This window comes from Choloepus didactylus, chromosome 1, assembly GCF_015220235.1.
Source record: "Choloepus didactylus isolate mChoDid1 chromosome 1, mChoDid1.pri, whole genome shotgun sequence".
In the NCBI taxonomy this organism is placed as follows: domain Eukaryota; kingdom Metazoa; phylum Chordata; class Mammalia; order Pilosa; family Megalonychidae; genus Choloepus; species Choloepus didactylus.
The window spans coordinates 238,545,081-238,562,830 of record NC_051307.1 but is presented as its reverse complement, the minus strand read 5'-3'; the positions used below and the strand labels follow the sequence as shown (position 1 = coordinate 238,562,830).

Genomic DNA, 17,750 nt, shown 5'->3' with positions numbered 1-17,750 from the left:
TTGTTCTTGCTGGCACCATGAATGGTAGCTGGTGATGGATGCACTAGTTGTCCTGAGTCACTAAGCCTACCATTGCAGACAGTATTCCCTTCTTGATGCCCACACAAGATTAGAAAGGTTTAGCAGTTGTTCCCTGTATTTTTAGAGACATTTACGACCTACTACTGTAGGATCAAACTAGTGAACAACAAGGAACTGTCACTTCCTTTGACCCCCAGTCCCTGGTTCCCAAGATGCAGTGCAGGGTTGTCTGCATTTTTGCAGCCTCAGGATTTCTGACCCTTTTAATACTCAGTTCTGTTTAACATTCAGTTCCTTCTGTTTGCCATTTAAATAAGTTCCTGTTGGTTCTTTTAAATGCTGAGAAGGGTTTTGAGCAAGTCTATATTGCTGCTTATAAAGTACTCAAAGATGCAATAGTGTTATATTGTTGTGGGTAAGCCGCAATATTCTATCATCCATTCATCCATCCATCCATCCATCCATCCACCCACCCATCCACCCACCTACCTACCTACCTACCATGCTTATACTCAAATACACACACAGAAACACATATGCATGGAGACACACACACATGATGTTAAAGTAAAATATATACACACACAGGTACACACACATACATGTAATCCTGTTACCATAGAGACAGTTCTGCAAGGGCTTAAAGTCATTGCTTAATGTATAAACATATCAAAAGAATATATTCATTTCTCAAGATCTTTGTCTTTCTGCATATATATGTGGTACCAAAACTTATAAAACTCTCAAGTTCAAGAAATTCAGTACCTCTATCAACCATAAAATTAATTGTGGGGATTTAGTTATCTGATGATATTTATGAAATGTTTTTCAAATCATTGCTTCTGCTTTCATTATTGTCACTACATTCTCTTGGCGCTGGGCAGCGAATGAGGATGAAAGCATTAGAAAATGAAGGCCCTTGGAGCCAGTCTCTGTGTGCAGTGTGGCTATGCAAGACGGGCTGAGTTTCAGCTTGCTAGCAGAATGGTCCCAGGGTTTCTGTGGGGGAATACAATCTCCAGTCTTTGTAGAGGAGGATCAAGGCATATTCCTGAGAACTTCTGGGCTGGGCAAGCCAAGGTGTAGAGTACTTGCTTTGCCCTATGGAACAAGGCTGTTCTGGCCAGAGAGAGAACCCCAGGCCCGGATGTGGAGGGGTCATTGCTAAGGATGCAGTAGAGGGGGTGGGATCCACTAAACCTCTGGGACCAACTCACGAGCTCTCAGCTTCCACCACCAAGTGATGTATTGTTTAGACTTATCCAGAGGAGAGATGATCTTCCAAGGGTTGGGGTTAAAGTCCTGAAGCCAAAGTCTTCAGAAAATACCTTTAAAAAAATCCCCGGATGTTTCACCAGGAATCTAGGCTGGTGTGCTGAGAGTAGTGGCCTATGGAGCCTGGATTGTCTGCCCAGGACGTGCCATGTGGCTTTGGAAAGTGCTCTTGCTTCTTCCCTAGTGATGTGGGGTCTTGATAAACAACACCTCAGAGGTCCCACCCAGTCTGGGACCTGTACCTTTTCTATCCCTTGGAGAGGTTACCTCCCTGAGGCTATGGAAGTTTTCTCTATCCTTCTACTCCCCACAATATTTAGAAGACTTCCTTCTCCAGATGGGTGATATAGCACGGTGGTCCAGTGCTCAGACTGGAGAATCAGACAGTTGAGTGTTTGAATCCCAGCTCAGTAAAGTGGGCACGGAAATAATGTTGTCCCTCACACTGCATTTGGGGGTAGTGAGGACCCAGGTAAGTAGAAGCACCCAGCAGGGGCCTGACAATGGAAGTCCCTCGTGTAAAGGAGCTCAACTCTCGTTGATTGGGTCCTGAGCAGCCACTAGCATAGACACCGTGCTTCACTGTGGATGTTTCCCTCTGTTGTATTCAAATCGAGTGACAGTGGGCTGGCCCTTCTGGGAGGGGCCTGAGGGTGGTCTCCCAGATCTTGGGCGGTCTGAGCACCATTGGAAAGGTAGACACCTCTTTGGCTGGACAACTGGACCATGGACAGGGATCTCAGCGAAGATGACAGTAAGTACAGCCACGGAGATGGGGGCAGGGGGCTCCCACATCTAGCTGGCACTGTGCTGAAATCTTCCATCAGCATGAAATACTGACTTAGGGTCTGGTCTGTGCTGCAGAAAACATTCCCTTCCTTCCTTCCTCTCACATGTAAAGCCTCTTTGCAGCCTGCAGGCCATTCTTTCATTATGTGCCTCTGGGCAATGGAGAAGGATGGTAAAAATTTAAGACATGGTCTTTTCTCCCTAACCAGGGTAACACAGTCCCTGCCACCTGTCTAATATTCTTTCTCCTCCTTTTCTCTAGTTGACAGTCCCCACTCCACACCTCAGCCAAAATGAAAGCATGAATATCAGGATACTTATTTCACTCACAGTTGGGTTTCCGTTCTTAGGTGAGGTTAATTTTAAAGAAATGTGGAAGGTCTTTTACTTATAGTTGTCCTTTAGCAGAGAGTAGTGCATTCATTAGCGCTCATGAAATACAGCCTGGGTGACCCCATCCTGTCATTGCTTGGAAGAAATACAATGGAATCTAAAGACTATTTAAAACTGTGAAGGAAATGGTATTTTAGGAAGAAATGTGTCATGTCTCAAAAAAAGAAATTTTTTGCTGTGAGTTTGGAACAGGCGATGTGGTGGGGTGGGGGAGGCTAGGGTTTAAGTCCTTGTTCTGCTTTGTATTAGCTGTGTGATCATGGGCAAGTCACTTAACATGTCTGAACCTCAGTTTCTCCAGCTATAAAAGGGGATTAGGTCATGAGTTCTTAATTTGAGGACCGTTAAAGTGAGGACAAAATGTGGTATGAACATGCTTTTTTGGGGGTGAGTGAGGGTGGCAATAGCAGACGACAGTTCTCACTGAATCCCAGAGAAGTCTGTGACACTAACACATTTTCACAGTCACTATCTTTGTGTCCTTGAAGTTCCCTCACAGGCCTGACACTCTTTATTGTCTAATTTTGGTATTTTAAAGTTCTGCTGAAGTACAATATAAAACAAATCCATGCTTCTTTTAGAGAGAGAAAAGAATTTAAATTCTTTTCATATTGAATTGGAGATCATATGTGGCGATATTTTAGCATGTATTTGATGAGGACCTAATTTGATCTCTGATATACTGGAAATTGTGTGTTCATTGTTTTGTTCTAATAAGCTTCCACTAAAATTTTAATGTCATCTTTTCTCTTGAAAACACTGTTCATTAGCAGTCTTTCAACTTATAATTGAGTTTCTCTTAATGGTAATGGATGTGGTCAGATCTGGATTGAAATCCAAGCTCTGCCTCCTAATTGCTGGGTGTCCTTGTTCATATCACTTAGCCTCTCTGAGCTTCATTTACCCCAATAAAAATGGAGATGGTGTCATCTTGAGGGATTGTTACACAATTAAATGGATGTAAAGTGCCTGATACATCACCAAGCCTGGAGTGGGCAGGGAGTTAAGTGTAGACTCTAGAAAATTATCAGATTAAATCCCCCAGAGTTTTACAATTAAACTGCTATTAATGGAAAATATTATCTATGATGCTTCAGTATTGGCATGCTTTTTGGTAAGCAAGGTGAGAGGAAGGTGAAAACTTTTGTTCCCTTAAATTTCTAAAAATTCTGATTACATCATAGGGTACCCAAAGTGCTGGTTTTAAATAAAATCAAACCTCAGCTCAGCACTTAAGAGCAACTGCTAGGTATGGTATTGTCCAGAAAAGACTTTCAGAAACTAAGTTGATGAAATCTGAAACTAGGTCCTTTTTTCTCCAGGTTTCAGAAAGGGAGCCTGCTAAGAGACTTAGGTAATTTCAATTTGCCTGCTTAGGTGAGAGATGGTGGCCCGTCTTATCTGATGGACTGTACCCATCACAGTCACTAACATGCTGTTCTCTTAGTTTTGGGGTTTATAATGTGGGCTGCTTTAGACAGAGAAAACCTTCTACCTAGAGGGTGTGATTCAATGACACACTTTGCAACTGAAGTAGGAATAGAGAGGGACATTCTGGGATGTGGCGTCCACATGGAAGGCACCTTGGAGTCCTTTAGCTCCATCGTTGTCCTATGCTGGGATGCTTCTGACAGCTTTCCTGACTAGGGGCAGTGCTCCCCACCATGGACCCGAACAACTCCAGTGATGAGCCAGCCCCCATTCTGCAGCTGAGACTGTCAAAGGTTCTTTGTTATATTGAGTTGCCATCTCTCTCCTTGGAGCTTCTTCTCTTTGGTCTTAATTCTGCCTCTCAAAGCAGTTAGAATGTGTCAGTTCTCTACAAAAGCCCTTCAAAATCTTCTCCAGCTTAACCAGGGTTTTTCAGTGGTTCCAAACATAACGTGATTTCAGTCACAGTTTTCTTAGAGTGCAGTATCCTAACACAGAGCAGAAAGAGGAACAAAGACCTCCCTTATTCTACACACTGTATCTCTAGTAATACAACTTCTTTTGATTCCAGGCTGAACCCCCTCCCCAAAATGTTGGGGCAAGAGCCTCTTCAAGAAAGGCTGAAATTGGAGCCCCTGGCAATTTCAGGAGGTGGCTGATCTGGGGGTGGGTGGGCATAGGTTCCTGGGGGTTAGGGGGTGGGGTTGCGCTCACTGTTGAAAGAGCCCTGATCTGAGGCTGTGCCAGTGTAACCATCAGTGACATGGCACTGAGGTCGTGGGACTCTTGCCTGCCCTCAGCACCCAGGCCAGCTCTGCTTCCAAAGAATGGGTGCTGAGTTGGAACTCGGAGACTGGATCTGAAGCCATCATGGTATCCTGGTGGGAAAGGAGGCTGGACCTTACCCTGGGGAGGCCCAGCTGCCAGGATTCTGGGTGACTGATTGTGGGGCCTCTGGGTTTCCCACATATCTCTTAGGATGGAGGAAAAGCCTCTGGGAAAGCAGGGCTTCCGTGTCAGTCTGGCTCTAGCTCTCAGTTCCCAGCCAGTCTTTGCTGAAGGCTGCCACATTTCTGGAAGGAGGTTGCAGATCTGGTAATGCCTAATGGAGAGACATGGTGTCTGCTTTGAGGACTGTGTAAAAAATAGAAAGCTTTAATAAAATCCCATTATAGCTTAGAAAGGATCCCGGGGTCTTCCTCCTCTCTTATCTTTTGTCCCATTGTGCCTCTCAGTGACTGTGCTCCCTGAGCCCTAAAAAATTAAGTGATATTTTTTGCCCCAGGTTAGGTGTTTTGGTACAAGCAGTGATAAAGAGTGGAATAGAGCACTAAGGGGCACAGAGAAGGAGAATCGCCCCCAGGCAGGCTTTGAAGGAGGTGAGGTCTGGGCTGAGGCAGGCAGAGGGGGTGGTTGAGGGTGGTGGGGGCAAGAATGGCCAGAGCAAGGACTGGGAGAAATGGCCAATGTATGTGAAATACATCGGTGTCATGAAATGGAGAAGTGGAGAGAGCTCTTAGAAAACCCAGCCTTCACGTGGCCCTGTCTTGGTGTAATGGCACTTTCTAAGAAATATGAGTTCCACGTCCCAAGTAATTGAAAAACAGTTTCAATATTTGTTGCATTCTTTTTTTGGTAACACCAAAGAAGACCTTCCTAACTCGAAATAAAACTTCCTTGAGGTCTTCTTCCATCAGTTCCCTTGCTATTGTTTGTGGTCCCATGGTGGGTGGGCATTTACCACCCAAAATAGTTTCTCAGAGGCTCCTGCCCCAGTGCTCCTGAAATTATCTCTCAAGTCGAGTCCAGGTAGGCTGTCTTGTCTCTTCTCTCCTCCTACTTTTCTGCTCTGTTCTTTTCCCCTCTTCCCCCACCCTACCCCACAGTTAGCTGTTTACCCTTCTCTCAAGAACACTTTCTTCCTGTCCCACGGGCAAGGGCTGGGTAATACGGGGCTTTACCTGCCAAGTTCAGGAGCTGGGGTAGCAGTGAGTCACTGCAGGGTCTGGGCGAGGGTGTCATGTGGTTAGGTTTTCTTGTCTTGCTGAACTCCTTTAGACAGTGCAGCCAATTCTTTGCTTGTTTTTCTTGGCAAATCAAAACTTCTTCCTTTGCTTTCTCTTGTGAACACCTGAATCTCTCTTGTACTACCTTTAGTATAATTCAAATCACAAGACATTTATGCACACCCACTGTATACCCATCCTATTAGATGTTGTATGTATCTGACATTTATGTGTGCTTACTGTATGCTCACCCTTTGATAAGGTACATAAAGGGAGCCCTGCTGCAAGAGGCTCTCAGGCCTTTTGAAAAAGACAAACAAAAATAAGAAGGCCATGGGGACCTATTTGAACAGAGAAGTGACATGATTTCAGTGCTTTTAAGATGATTCATCTGGTGTCCAGGGCAAAGGATGTGGACCCCTCTTACCATCTGAAAAATAAAGGGAATGGCTGTTTAAAAAGAGAAAGAGGGGTTATCTGTCAATTATACGGTTCTCCACAAGAAACATTTCTTTCTGTGCAAAATGAAAATAGCTTTTGGCTGGAGAGCAGAAATGCTACCTGGATGACCTTCTTCGCAGTTTTCTCAATAACGATTTGATGCCGTTTACTCAGCGTAATAGGGGGTTTAGCTGAGGAGAAAATAGCCAGGTAGAAAGCTCATTGGACTTGGAGTCAGAATCTGAGTTCTAAGTTCTATTTCCATCTCTGCTACTAATGTGTGACCCAGTAGCTCAAAGTCACGTCTTGGGGCCTTATTTTGTTCCTGTATGAAATGGGGATGACAGTGGTACGAAGCTCACAAGCGGCCGTGAACCACGGGAGGCAGTGCGTGTGTTAGGGTGGGGTGACTGGGCTGGTCAGCTGCCCTCACACTTGACCCCAACACCATGGAAACAGTGACGTGGCTGGTGGCCCTTGTAAACACGCCTCTCGGTGGGCCTCACACAATACCCAGTGACGTCGACACCTGTGTCATGCCCATTCAACTCCGCACAGGAAATGTGGTAGGCTCGCAGAGTTCAGCCTCAAGTGCTTTATTTTTGTTTCTAACATAATGGGAGATTAATTTAGCTCTGAGGAATTGCAAAAGCCTGGAGAAGTCAGGGTGGCTCCCACTTGATGGATGATGCAGCAAGTTTCCCACCTCTCATTCTCGCCTTCTTCCTGCCCCTTTTGTTTGGTTCCTACAGGATGTGGTGGCCACAGCAGACAAGGCCAGTGGCCCAGGAGACCCAGCACTTCTGGGAGGGGACCCATCCCAGGGAAGGGGCTGGGACGGCCTTTCTTTCTATATTTGACATTTGCACTGTTGTCTCCTGGCAAAGGGAGGTTCCAGTTTAAGGCAGCCCAAAGAAAAGATCCACTCTCCTCAGGATAAAGGCATTTCCTGAGCATTTTTTATTTGTCACACCCGGGGCTGAGGACTGCTGTCTGATGAGGGGACACAGATGTCACTCACTCTTCTTCATGGATGGGGGATCTGAGTTCTGCAAGGATATGCCACCTGCCCGGTGTCTTGTGTTACATGGCAGAGAGCTAGGGCTTGAACTCCAGTGTGTCAGAGCCCATGCTCTTAGCTCTGCCTTCTGGGATTCGGGCTCTGGTCACCCTAGCTGCTGTCCAGTCCTGCCCTCCATCTGTCCTGCTGGTGACTGGGCTCACGCAAGCTGCAGTGGGTGGAAGTGCATGGGCCCTGGCCCCGGAAGGGTTCAAATTCCAGCCTCCACCTTCTGAGCCCCTCAAATCAGTCCACACAGGTGAATGCCTAGGTCAGGGACAGGCCAAATACCACCTGCAGGCCACATTGGACCTGCTACCCTTCTTTCTAAGTAAAGTTTCATTGGGACAGAACCGTGCTCATTCGATTATGTGTTCTCTATGGCTGCTTTTAAGCTGTAATGGCAGAGCTGAGTAATTGAGACGGAGACCACCTGGGCTGCAAAACCTAAAATATTCACTATTTGGTTCTTTACAGAAAATGTTTGCTGACCACCACCCCCAACCCCCCCCCCCCCCGGTCTAGGTCCCTGGTGGTTAAAATTGCTTATCATGTAATAAAGTCATTAGAAAGCAAAACAATATTGAGAGCCCAGGCATTTCCCCTTTCCAGACTAGCCTGGATTGCTCTAATTGAGAATGAGATTTATTCTTGTGTCCTTTGTTTTTATTAAATTTGAAAGGACAGAACATATTATTTTTTTTATGCTTTTTTTAATCTTTTTTTTTATTAAATTCAGTTTTATTGAAATACATTCACACACCATACAATCATCCATGATATACAATCCACTGTCCACAGTATGATAACATAGTTATGCGTTCATCACCACAATCTATCTCTGAACATTTTCCTTACATCAGAAAGAACCAGAACAAGAATAAAAAAATAGAAGTGAAAAAAGAACACCCAAATCATCCCCCCATCCCACCCCGTTTGTCCTTTAGTGTTTATCCCCATTCCTCCACTCATCCATACACTAGATAAAGGGGGTGTGATCCACAAGGTCTTCACAATCACACTGTCACCCCTTGTAATCTACATTATTATATAATTGTCTTCAGGAGTCCAGACTGCTGGGTTGGAGTTTGGTAGTTTCAGGTATTTACTTCTAGCTATTCCAATACATTAAAGCCTAAGAGGTATTATCTATATAGTGCATAAGAATGTCCACCAGAGTGACCTCTCGACTCCATTTGGAATCTCTCAGCCACTGAAACCATTTCGTCTCATTTTGCATCCCCCTTTTGGTCAAGAAGATACTCTCAGTCCCACGATGCCGGGTCCACATTCATCCCCGGGAGTCATACTCTGCGTTGCCAGGGAGATTTACACCCCTGGGAGTCGGGTCCCACGTAGGGGGGGGAGGGCAGCGAGTTCACCTGTCGAGATGGCTCAGTTAGAGAGAGAGAGGGCCACATCTGAGCAACAAAGAGGTACTCGGGGAGACTCTTAGGCACCATTACATACAACTTTAGACTCTCCTTTGTGGTAATGAGCTTCATAAGGGCAGGTCCCATGCTCGAGGGCTCAGCACATCAAACCACCAGTCCCAATGTTTGTGACAACATCAACACCAGTCCAGGTGATGATGTCCAACACATCCGCACCTTCCCCCAGATCCTCAGGGCTGGGGAGGGGGAGGCTGTAAATATATTTTTTATTATCTGCCCAAATTACTCTGGGTTGTGTCACTATTTCACTCCAGCCTATACTAACCTACTGTATCTCACTTCCTATTCAAAGTTCCATGCAATTGTGGTGTTTGAACAAATCGACTGTAGAGTTGTACCGTTTAGAAAATTGAACATATTATTTTTATTTAAGTGGAGGTGAAGAGCTAGAGGCTTTAAAGAGATGCAAAAAAATGGTCGGGGGGAGGTGTCTTGGATATAAGGGGAATCAGCTTGAGGTCTGATTGTGTGTTCCAGTGACTGATGCCCAGAGAACCCCTTTTCACCAATTATTTAACAGCCCCTCCTTTAAAGGCCTGTAATCAACTTCGGCATCAAAAAGAGCCGAGCAAGTCTCGTCCCCCAGCACAAGGGGTCGAGGGGACAGGATTGAGGGGTGGCCCAGCGGGCTAGAACAGGACCAAGGGGCATTTATCCTTCTGACTCCACCACGACTTGATCTAGGAATCTTGGAGTCACCTCTCTGAGCCTCAAGCTCCTCATGCCAAGTAGGGCCGGAAGTCCTGCTTTGCAGACCTCCAGGACTGGCGGGAGGGTGGGAGAAAGCCAACAGATGTGGTACTTAGTGAGCTGTCACATGCCTCTAAAAGGCTGGTTCTTATTATGCTTTCCTCCTTGACATTTCGGGATCATGTGTCTCTAGCCTGACAGGTCAGGATGGGGTTTTAAAACTGATATCTAATGAGTGATCATTCCATGGGGTTTTGCTTTGTGGAAAGTACTTGGAAGAAACATGAGCTTTGGAGTCAGACAAAGTGCAGTTTGAAGGCAGCGCAACCACTCATTGGCTGTGTGATCTTGGGCAAGTCGCCTTTCTCAGCCTCAGTTTCCTAATTGGTAAAATAGGGATAGTGTTAGTATATCATTTTGGGACATGTGAGAAGCAGACACCATTTGGCATTGGATATGCAAGAGATGTTTTTTTGGAGGAAACACATGAAGGAAACGGGAGAGGGAGCAGGAGACAGGGAAAGTCTTCTGACAACTATGCAGGTCTGACACCTGTGAACGGAGAGAAGGAAGGAAGGAGATGGAGGAAGAGGGGCCTCAGCCTATGGCATAGCTCCAAGAACATCTTGGCCAGGCCTACTGAGAGCCCCAGAGCAAAGACGGCCCATCAGAGGAGGCTGTGCAAAAACCACCCCACATCTCAGTGGCTTAGAACCACAGCTGTTTCATTGTATCTCATGCTTTTGTGGGTTAGGAATTTGGGCAGGGCTCACCTGGGTGATTCTTCTGCTCCATGTGCATCCATTAGGGTCACTCAGTGGTATTGAGCAGGTGACTGGCCTGATCTGCAGGGTCCAAGATGGCTTCTCCCATACCCCTGGTGCCCGGAAAGCTGGGCTTTGGAGCATCTTCCAGTCTAACTTCTTACAAGGCAGCTCAGAGCTCAAGATCAAGTGCTCCAAGAGGCAAGTAGAAGCTGCCAGTCTCTTAGTTGCTTCCACTGTATTCTCTTGGTTGAAGCAGTCACAAGCCTGCCTGGATTCAAGGGAAGGGGTCAGAGACCACCTCTTGATATGGGAGGAGTAGCAAAGAAGGTATGGCCATCTTTAATTTGCCACATTATCTATCTCCTAGAGCTGTGGAATGTGATGATGCTTATAAAGCACCTATCACGGTCACTGGCTCAGAGTAGGTGCTCAGTACATAGGGGCTGCCATGATTAATATTTTTTGTCACCACCCCTACTTCTTCTTGCAGATCTGCTTTGTGTACTGAGGACACCAGAGTGTGGCCAGTTAAAGATACGAGGTTTTTCTATAATCTATCCCACCCTTCATTGTTGACTCTCCCCTCCATCCCCAAGGACTTACAGTACTTCTGGTCTTCCCGCAGGCGTGATGGAGCTCAGCTTCAAGGCCGAGAGTCCTCTGACGCCCCCTGCTGAGCTCCTAGAGAGAATGTCGAGCTGTGACCACCTTCTTCGTGGGGGCAGTAAGTCCATGGCGTCTCGGTCCCTGCAGCCTCTTGCTGGGGCTCATGCTGGTTGTTGGGGACGGATGTCTCTGGACCAGGCCAGTGTGGGGATAGGTGCCCCAGGGGGTGCTGGGGGAAGCCCCTGCTGGCTTTGGGCTGCCCTTGTCCTGGTTGGGTGGGAGGGGACGGGGACAGGGCCCTGACCCTATGTCCACACATGTACCACAGCATCCTGCTTTTCCTTCCTTCAGTTTCTCACATTCAGCCCATCTTCCCTTCTTTCCCACCAATATTTGCCCCTAACTCCTGCCCTCTCCTCCAGCACAGCAGATTTTCTTCCCACTTTTGGAGGCCCCGGGAAGGCCCCAGCAGCCCAGTTCCTGGTCCTTGGTCCTGGAACAGAGGTGAGTTGTGCTCCGGTGACTGTGCGTTTTCCACACATCAACATTGCCCTGTGAGCGCCACCCTTGGGTATCTCCGGGGCCACAGCATCCACCATGGCAGTGTATCAGGTGCCCTGGGACCCTCCCATCCCAGGCCCACCAGGTCAGGGCTCCGGATGCAGGGTCTGGGCATCTGTATTCTGATAAGCTCTTCAGGTCATTTGGATACCAAGCCAGAGTTGAATACCACAGTCTAGACCAGGGTGGTTATGAGAGTAACTCATAGGCTGTTTTGGGCCCACTCTAGCCCGCCACCTGTTTTTTTAAATACAGTTTTATTGGAACACAGCCACTCATTGTTTCCCTATTATGTATGACTGTTCTTGTGCTACAAAGGCAGAGTTGGGTAGTTGAGGCAGAGACTATGAGGCATGCAAAGCCCAAATACTATCTGACCCTTTACAGAAAATTTTGCCATCCCCTCATCTAAATTCCTGGAGAAGCCCACCCCTTTATTTCTTTTGAGAGGATCTAGGGCAGAGCTCGGGGGCTTTCCAGGCAGCTTTGTGCAGAGAGAAGGTGGAGTTGCTCCTGTCCTGGTTGAGCCTCTCAGTTGGGTCAGCCTTGCCTGCCTTGGAGGAGTCCCCTGGGTAATCCTGGCCCCCCGCAGCTGCCCAGAGCCCTGTCCCCTCTCCTCCCTGGCTGACCCTTGCAGGCCATGGAGTCTTCCCTGACAGTTTGGGCCCACTGCAATCTCCCTCACCCCCTGCTATCCCCAGAGCCACAGGTGTGCACGGAGCACCTTCTGGGTACCAGGCCCAGGTGGGAGCACAAGGATATAGGAGAGGGCCTCACCATTTGGAGTTGGGATTAAATAACTCTCAGGACTGTGGGAAAAATATAAGAAGATGCAAGGGATCTGAAGGTGGGGAGGATTCCTTCTCCCTGGAGGCGTTGGGGCGGGGAGGAGGTAACATGGCAGCAAGGCCTCAGGGGTTTTCCAAGAAGACTGGGAGGCATCAAGAATGGGGGCAGAGAAAGGGCAGGCTACTGCGTTCCCACCACTGCTGCACCCACAGCCCTCACCCCTGGTGGTTCTGCATGCCTTTGGCTGTTAATTGACTTACGACTTCACTAGCAGGAGTCAAGTTCTCAGGAACCTGGGATAGCCTAACTCTGCTCCGTCTAGCCTCAGCCTCTCTGGACCTCAGTTTTCCTCATCTGTAAAATGGCACACTTCATCTCTAAGTTGTTTTCAAGTTCTGGGATTCCATCTCAGATTCTGATTCTTCTGGATCCAACACTTCGGCTAAAGTGGTTTTATTGTCTTCTAGAAAATACCTGCCACTTTCCCTCCCTGGGTATCTGGCCACGCCCTTCCCTTTGCTAAGATACCCTTCTCTGGTTGTACTCTGAGGTTTTTCTCCACTGTGGACCATGCTCAGGGCCTCTCCCTTCTCCGGGCCTCAGTTTCCCGTTGGCATGGCGAAGGGATGGACCAGTTGAGGTCGCTGGCCCTTCCCAGACCCCTGCCTCTCCGCTCGGTCCCCAGCAGGGCCCCTCTGGTAACGGAGGAGGTGGCCCGTGAAGCCTTCCTCAGCTTCGTGAACTCCAAGTGCTGCTATGGCAGCGCAGCCGCCGGTGACCTCATCATCCGGGAGCTGAAGAAGCAGACCCTCTGCAGGGTAAGGGAGCCCAGGCCTGGCCTGCCTAAGGGGCCGGGGGCTGGGAGAGGGGGCAGGCATTGGGGCCCAGCAGAGTGGGGTGGTTTGTGTGATGTTAGACAGGGGAAAGGAGTCCTGGGTGCATCGTGGGCGTGAATGGTGGTGATTTCGAAGTTCCTTCTGCAATTTCTCTGTTCTGTAGCTGTGAATAATAATAAAAAGTAGTATAATTATTAGTTATCGATCATAAAGCTTTAATGCATAAGGCTTTGTGGTAAGCACATGACACGTATCTCATCAAATCCTAATATATAACTACCCTACGAAGTAGGAATTATTGTCAGTTTATGGAGGAGGAGTTGAAAGTGTAGACATTACTTGTGCAAGAACATGGAGTTGGAAGTGACCGAGCTGGGATTCAAACTCAGGTTTGCTTGCTCCAAAGCCTGTGTCCTTAAACCCAAGACTAAACCACTTCCTTGAAGGCTGGGCTGTGAAGGGCCCCCTCGATCCTACTCTTTTACCCTGCCTGCACCTGAGTTCCCAGCACCCTGTGCCTCCCCTAAATCATGGCTGTGCTCAGGGATCACTTACTCTTCCCCAGTCCCTTCCCGCAGGGAAATCCAAAGTCTGGCACCCAGACCACAGCGGGTGCTTCTGTTGACTTCTGCTATGGAGACAGCAAGGGGCAGCTTTTAAAGTCACGTTTACCAACTTGTCATGGACACAGCCATTCTCTGATCAACACACGATCACACAGAAACCAGACAAGCCTCACAGGTCGGGGTTAGAGTAGGCATCTGGACGAAGAGGCCACTGTGTGGCTGTATGGTTTTGGGCAAGTTAATTGACCTCTCTGAGCTTCAGGTTCCTCCTATGTAAAATGAGGAGCCAATTGATGTCCAAGATTTCTTCTGATTCTGTGATTCTGCGGCTGTGGATCAAGAAGGAGGACCCCCATGTTGGGGCCCATTGAGCAGTGGGTTGCAGGATGCAACATTGGTCAAAGGGAAATTGCCACCCCACAACTTGCTTTGTAGAACATTTCTGTGTATAAAGAAATGGGGAATTGAAATCACTCCTATTGTGAGCCTCTCAGGAGATTTCCTGGGGCTGCCACGAAGCCCTGGCATCTGGTACAGAAATTGCTGATGCCAGCCTGTTCTAAGAATCCCCAGGATTCTGAGCATGTGAACTTTTGGTTTCCCCCAGAGCCCAGGCGGGTGGGAGCCCCATCTTTTTGCATAATGCTTTGTTTTCATAAAGGGCATAGGTATGAACATGCTGTTTTTTTCCCTGTAGTATCGGCTAGAGACCTTCAGCGAATCCAGGATCACTGAATGGACGTTTGAACCTTTTACTAGTAAGTGAGTTGTCTGAAGTCAGTGTAATTTGGAGCAAATATGGCAAAGGCTGGTAGAACATATCGGGACTGGACTCAGCCACTAACCTTGAATCAGACAGTCTTCTAGGAGCCTTGGCTTCTCCTGTAAAATGAGGAGGTGGGCTTTCATCTCAGAGACTCTCCATTGCAGGTCCGTCTTACCCAGGAAGAGGTTTGCAAGAGGTCCTGAAAAAAGCCTAGCATTTGCCATTGGCTGCAGGCTGGTGCTACCACCTGGGGCCAGATTGTAAAGGCAGAGTGTTTGCTTTGGCATCAGCTCACCTCCCATGCCACCCCCACCCTCTTCCTAAGTCTATAGGACTCTGGGACCCTATTCACCTTCTGCTGAACCCTACGAGGTGTGTCATCAGCAGAGGCTAAGGTTCTTTCTTCCTGGAAAGTCCTATGTCTATCCATTTTCTTTTCTGGGTCACTCGGCTTCATCCTTCAAGGCTGAGCTCACATGTCACCTCTTTTATGAAGCCTTTCAGAATTTCTCCCATCCCTATTCCTCACCAGTAGAATTTGTCAGTGTTCAGAGTTTTCTGAGCCCTTTATGCAGCTCTTCTCTATAGCACTTACCACATCATATACCTGACATTGTGACTGTATGCTGGTTTCAGGGAAGAGAAAGAGGAAGGGGGTGATGGGCATGGGGTTGGGATGGTTGATGATGATGATGGTGATAGTTCTTGCTTATTGACCCCTGAGTACGGATCAGTCCTTGGACTAAACATTTTATATGCAGTATTCTATTTAATCTTCACTACCACCTTATATGATAGGTACCACCATTATCCTCATTTTGGAGATGAGAGAACTGAAGCTCAGAGAGCTTAAGTAACTTGCCTGGGGTCACACAGCAAGGAAGTGTCTGCTTAACTAAACTTTGCTTAACTCTAAAGTTTTGGTACTTAACCAGGATCCTAAGGGGATTTGTCTGCCCAGCCTGTAGGCCCAGCCTCTTACCTAGAGCCCCACATAAAGGGAAGGCTTGGTAATTAATATCTGTAGAATGAATGAAGACTGATTCCTGCTGCCCTTTGCTGTTTTCACAATGATCCCTGTTGGTGACAGACCACTCTGTAGATGGACCTGAAAGAGGGACTTCTCCCAGGCTCTGGGACATCAACGTCCAGGTTCCTCCAATGTTTCAGGAAGACACCAGGAAGTTTCAGGTTCCTCACTCGTCACTGGTCAAGGTAACGGGATTATCACAATGCTGTTGGGAATATCGCCCTGCTTTCTGCGCTGTTTTTCCAGGCACTAATGTTTCCTGTCCTTTGAAAAATTATGCCCAAATCCAGAGTAATGTTCATTCTTTGGCTATAAATGAACTTCATTTTAAGAAAACCTAGTGTAGGGAATGCAGGCTTGTAAAACATGCAAATTAGGGGGTATTCTTGTAGCCAAAGGATTATTCCATTTACAGGACTATCACCAGCTTTGAAATAATGAGTGCTCACATTCCTTGCCCATTTAAGTGTCTTTTACTTTTTTTATTTTGCCTGAGAGTAACAGCTGAAGTGCTGAATGAAACTGGTATGAAATAAAGCTAAAGTGCTGCTGAGAATTTTGTGGAAGTCAGTAGGGAAGCAGAATGTTTTACATTCTGTTTTACAGAAATATGATCACGGCACGAAGTGAGGGAGACCTAGTATATTACAAAAACACGACATATTTTATATTACATCCTCATCTAATTTCCTGCCTTGTTTTTACTTGAAAACTTGATTCAGCAATGTAATTTTACTCTGTGAGTTTTCATGGAGTTCTAAGATGAAAGGACTCTGAGAGGCCAAGAAATTGTTCCATTCCTTTCTCAAGGGTGGAAAAGCTGTCTGGTTCAGCAGTTAAATGCCAGCACCTAGCACCTTCCTTTCACAAAAATGCTATCCACTCTTCTGTGGTTTCTGTACTGAAAGACCACGTTAGCTGCCGAATGGGCAAATGCCATTAGCCTTTGTGGTTTGCCTGGTAGGAAACTGTAGAGTTGGGGGTTGGACTCAGGGTTCTAAGAACAAGTCTCCCTTCCAAACATCTGTGAGGGGCCATGGTACCAGCTCATGTCCTTAGCTTGGCTTTCAAGGCCTTTCGGAATCCCAGCCACATGGGAATGGCTTGGCCATTCTCCATCCTGTGCCATTTTTCTTCCCCACCACCCTGAACTGTGGCACCTCTGTTTGGGATGGTGACATCATGGGGGTGGGCTGGCGGTGAAGCCAGCAGTTTCTGGATTTGGGGGGTCTAGAGCCAAGGAGAACATTTGACTTTCAGGAATGCCACAAATGCCATGGGCATGGGCGACACAAGTGCAGAGGCTGCCACGGGGCAAGCATGGTGAGTTGTGTGAAGGGAGGTGGCTCTGGGGCATCGGTGAGGGTATGGGAGGAGTGGGGCTTGGGAAGGAAGTACTGGGTGGCGGGGGGCTGGGGCTCCTCTCACTAGAATCTCAGGCAAATCTCTTTCTGTTTCTGGGCCTCCACTTTTCCATCTGTAAAATTGGGACATTGGATTATCTCCACTGGGGGTCATGGATTTCTGTTAGGACCCTTTCTCTTGGACAGTTGATGTCCTTAGTTTTTCACTCCTTTTCTCTTCCCTCTACAAGCATTCACTGGGTACCCATTTTGTCCAGATCCTGTAAGAGGACTGAGACCCAGACCCTTCCACCCAGTAGCCTGCTGTTCTGGGGGAGATGGAGCAAGCATCCCTTGTGGGTGGGTGCTAAGAAGGCCAAGTTCAGAAGGTGCCTTGGTTTCCTGTGGCTGCCATAACAAAATCCCACAAACTGGGTGGCTTAAAGCAATACAAATGTACTGTCCTACAGTTCTGAGGCCAGACATCTGACATCGAGGTGTTAGCAGGGCCAGCTTTCTCTGACATCTCTGGGCAAGGCCTCTCTTGCTTCTCACCTGGCTTCTGGCAGTTCTTTGGCTCGTAGGTGCACCTCCCTCCTTCTTATAAGGATGCCACTCACACTGACTTAGGGATCCACCCCACTCCAGTGTGACCTCATTTTAACTCACCTAATTCCATCCGTAATGGCCTTGGGAATTAGTCTTCAACATATCTTTTTTGAGGGACCCAATTCAGCTGATAACGGAGGGGCTTTCAGAGATAACATAGCACACAGCTGTGCTCGTGTAGCACCCATACCCCCACCCGCCTCCCTGCTTCTTTTCAGACCCCTTCAGATCTATAAATCATCCTAAGGAGTAAGACCAAATTCCTCACTAGTTCTTGCCTTCCTCAGTTGAGCCTAATTCTTTGGACACATAATGGC

The 17,750-nt window shown here is 47.5% G+C and overlaps 1 protein-coding gene across 6 annotated transcripts in view; it reads left to right on the top strand.

Annotated features, from left to right (window-relative positions):
- Window positions 1–1,981: 1,981 nt before the first annotated feature.
- Window positions 1,982–17,750, top strand: part of SSUH2 (ssu-2 homolog) — a 62,826-nt gene continuing 47,057 nt past the window's right edge. For 4 of the 6 annotated variants that reach the window (XR_005211340.1, XM_037800878.1, XM_037800887.1 and 1 more), the window contains exons 1-7: window positions 1,982–2,050; window positions 10,953–11,051; window positions 11,356–11,437; window positions 12,834–13,101; window positions 14,383–14,443; window positions 15,542–15,666; window positions 16,742–16,804. Coding sequence is in view for 5 of the 6 variants with exons in the window: in XM_037800878.1 (XP_037656806.1) it covers window positions 2,023–2,050; window positions 10,953–11,051; window positions 11,356–11,437; window positions 12,834–13,101; window positions 14,383–14,443; window positions 15,542–15,666; window positions 16,742–16,804 (726 nt within the window). In the remaining variant the exon portion in view is untranslated. The remainder of the gene's footprint in view (window positions 2,051–10,952; window positions 11,052–11,355; window positions 11,438–12,833; window positions 13,102–14,382; window positions 14,444–15,541; window positions 15,667–16,741; window positions 16,805–17,750) is intronic. The other 2 variants (XM_037800880.1, XM_037800883.1) reach the window with 2 other exon arrangements.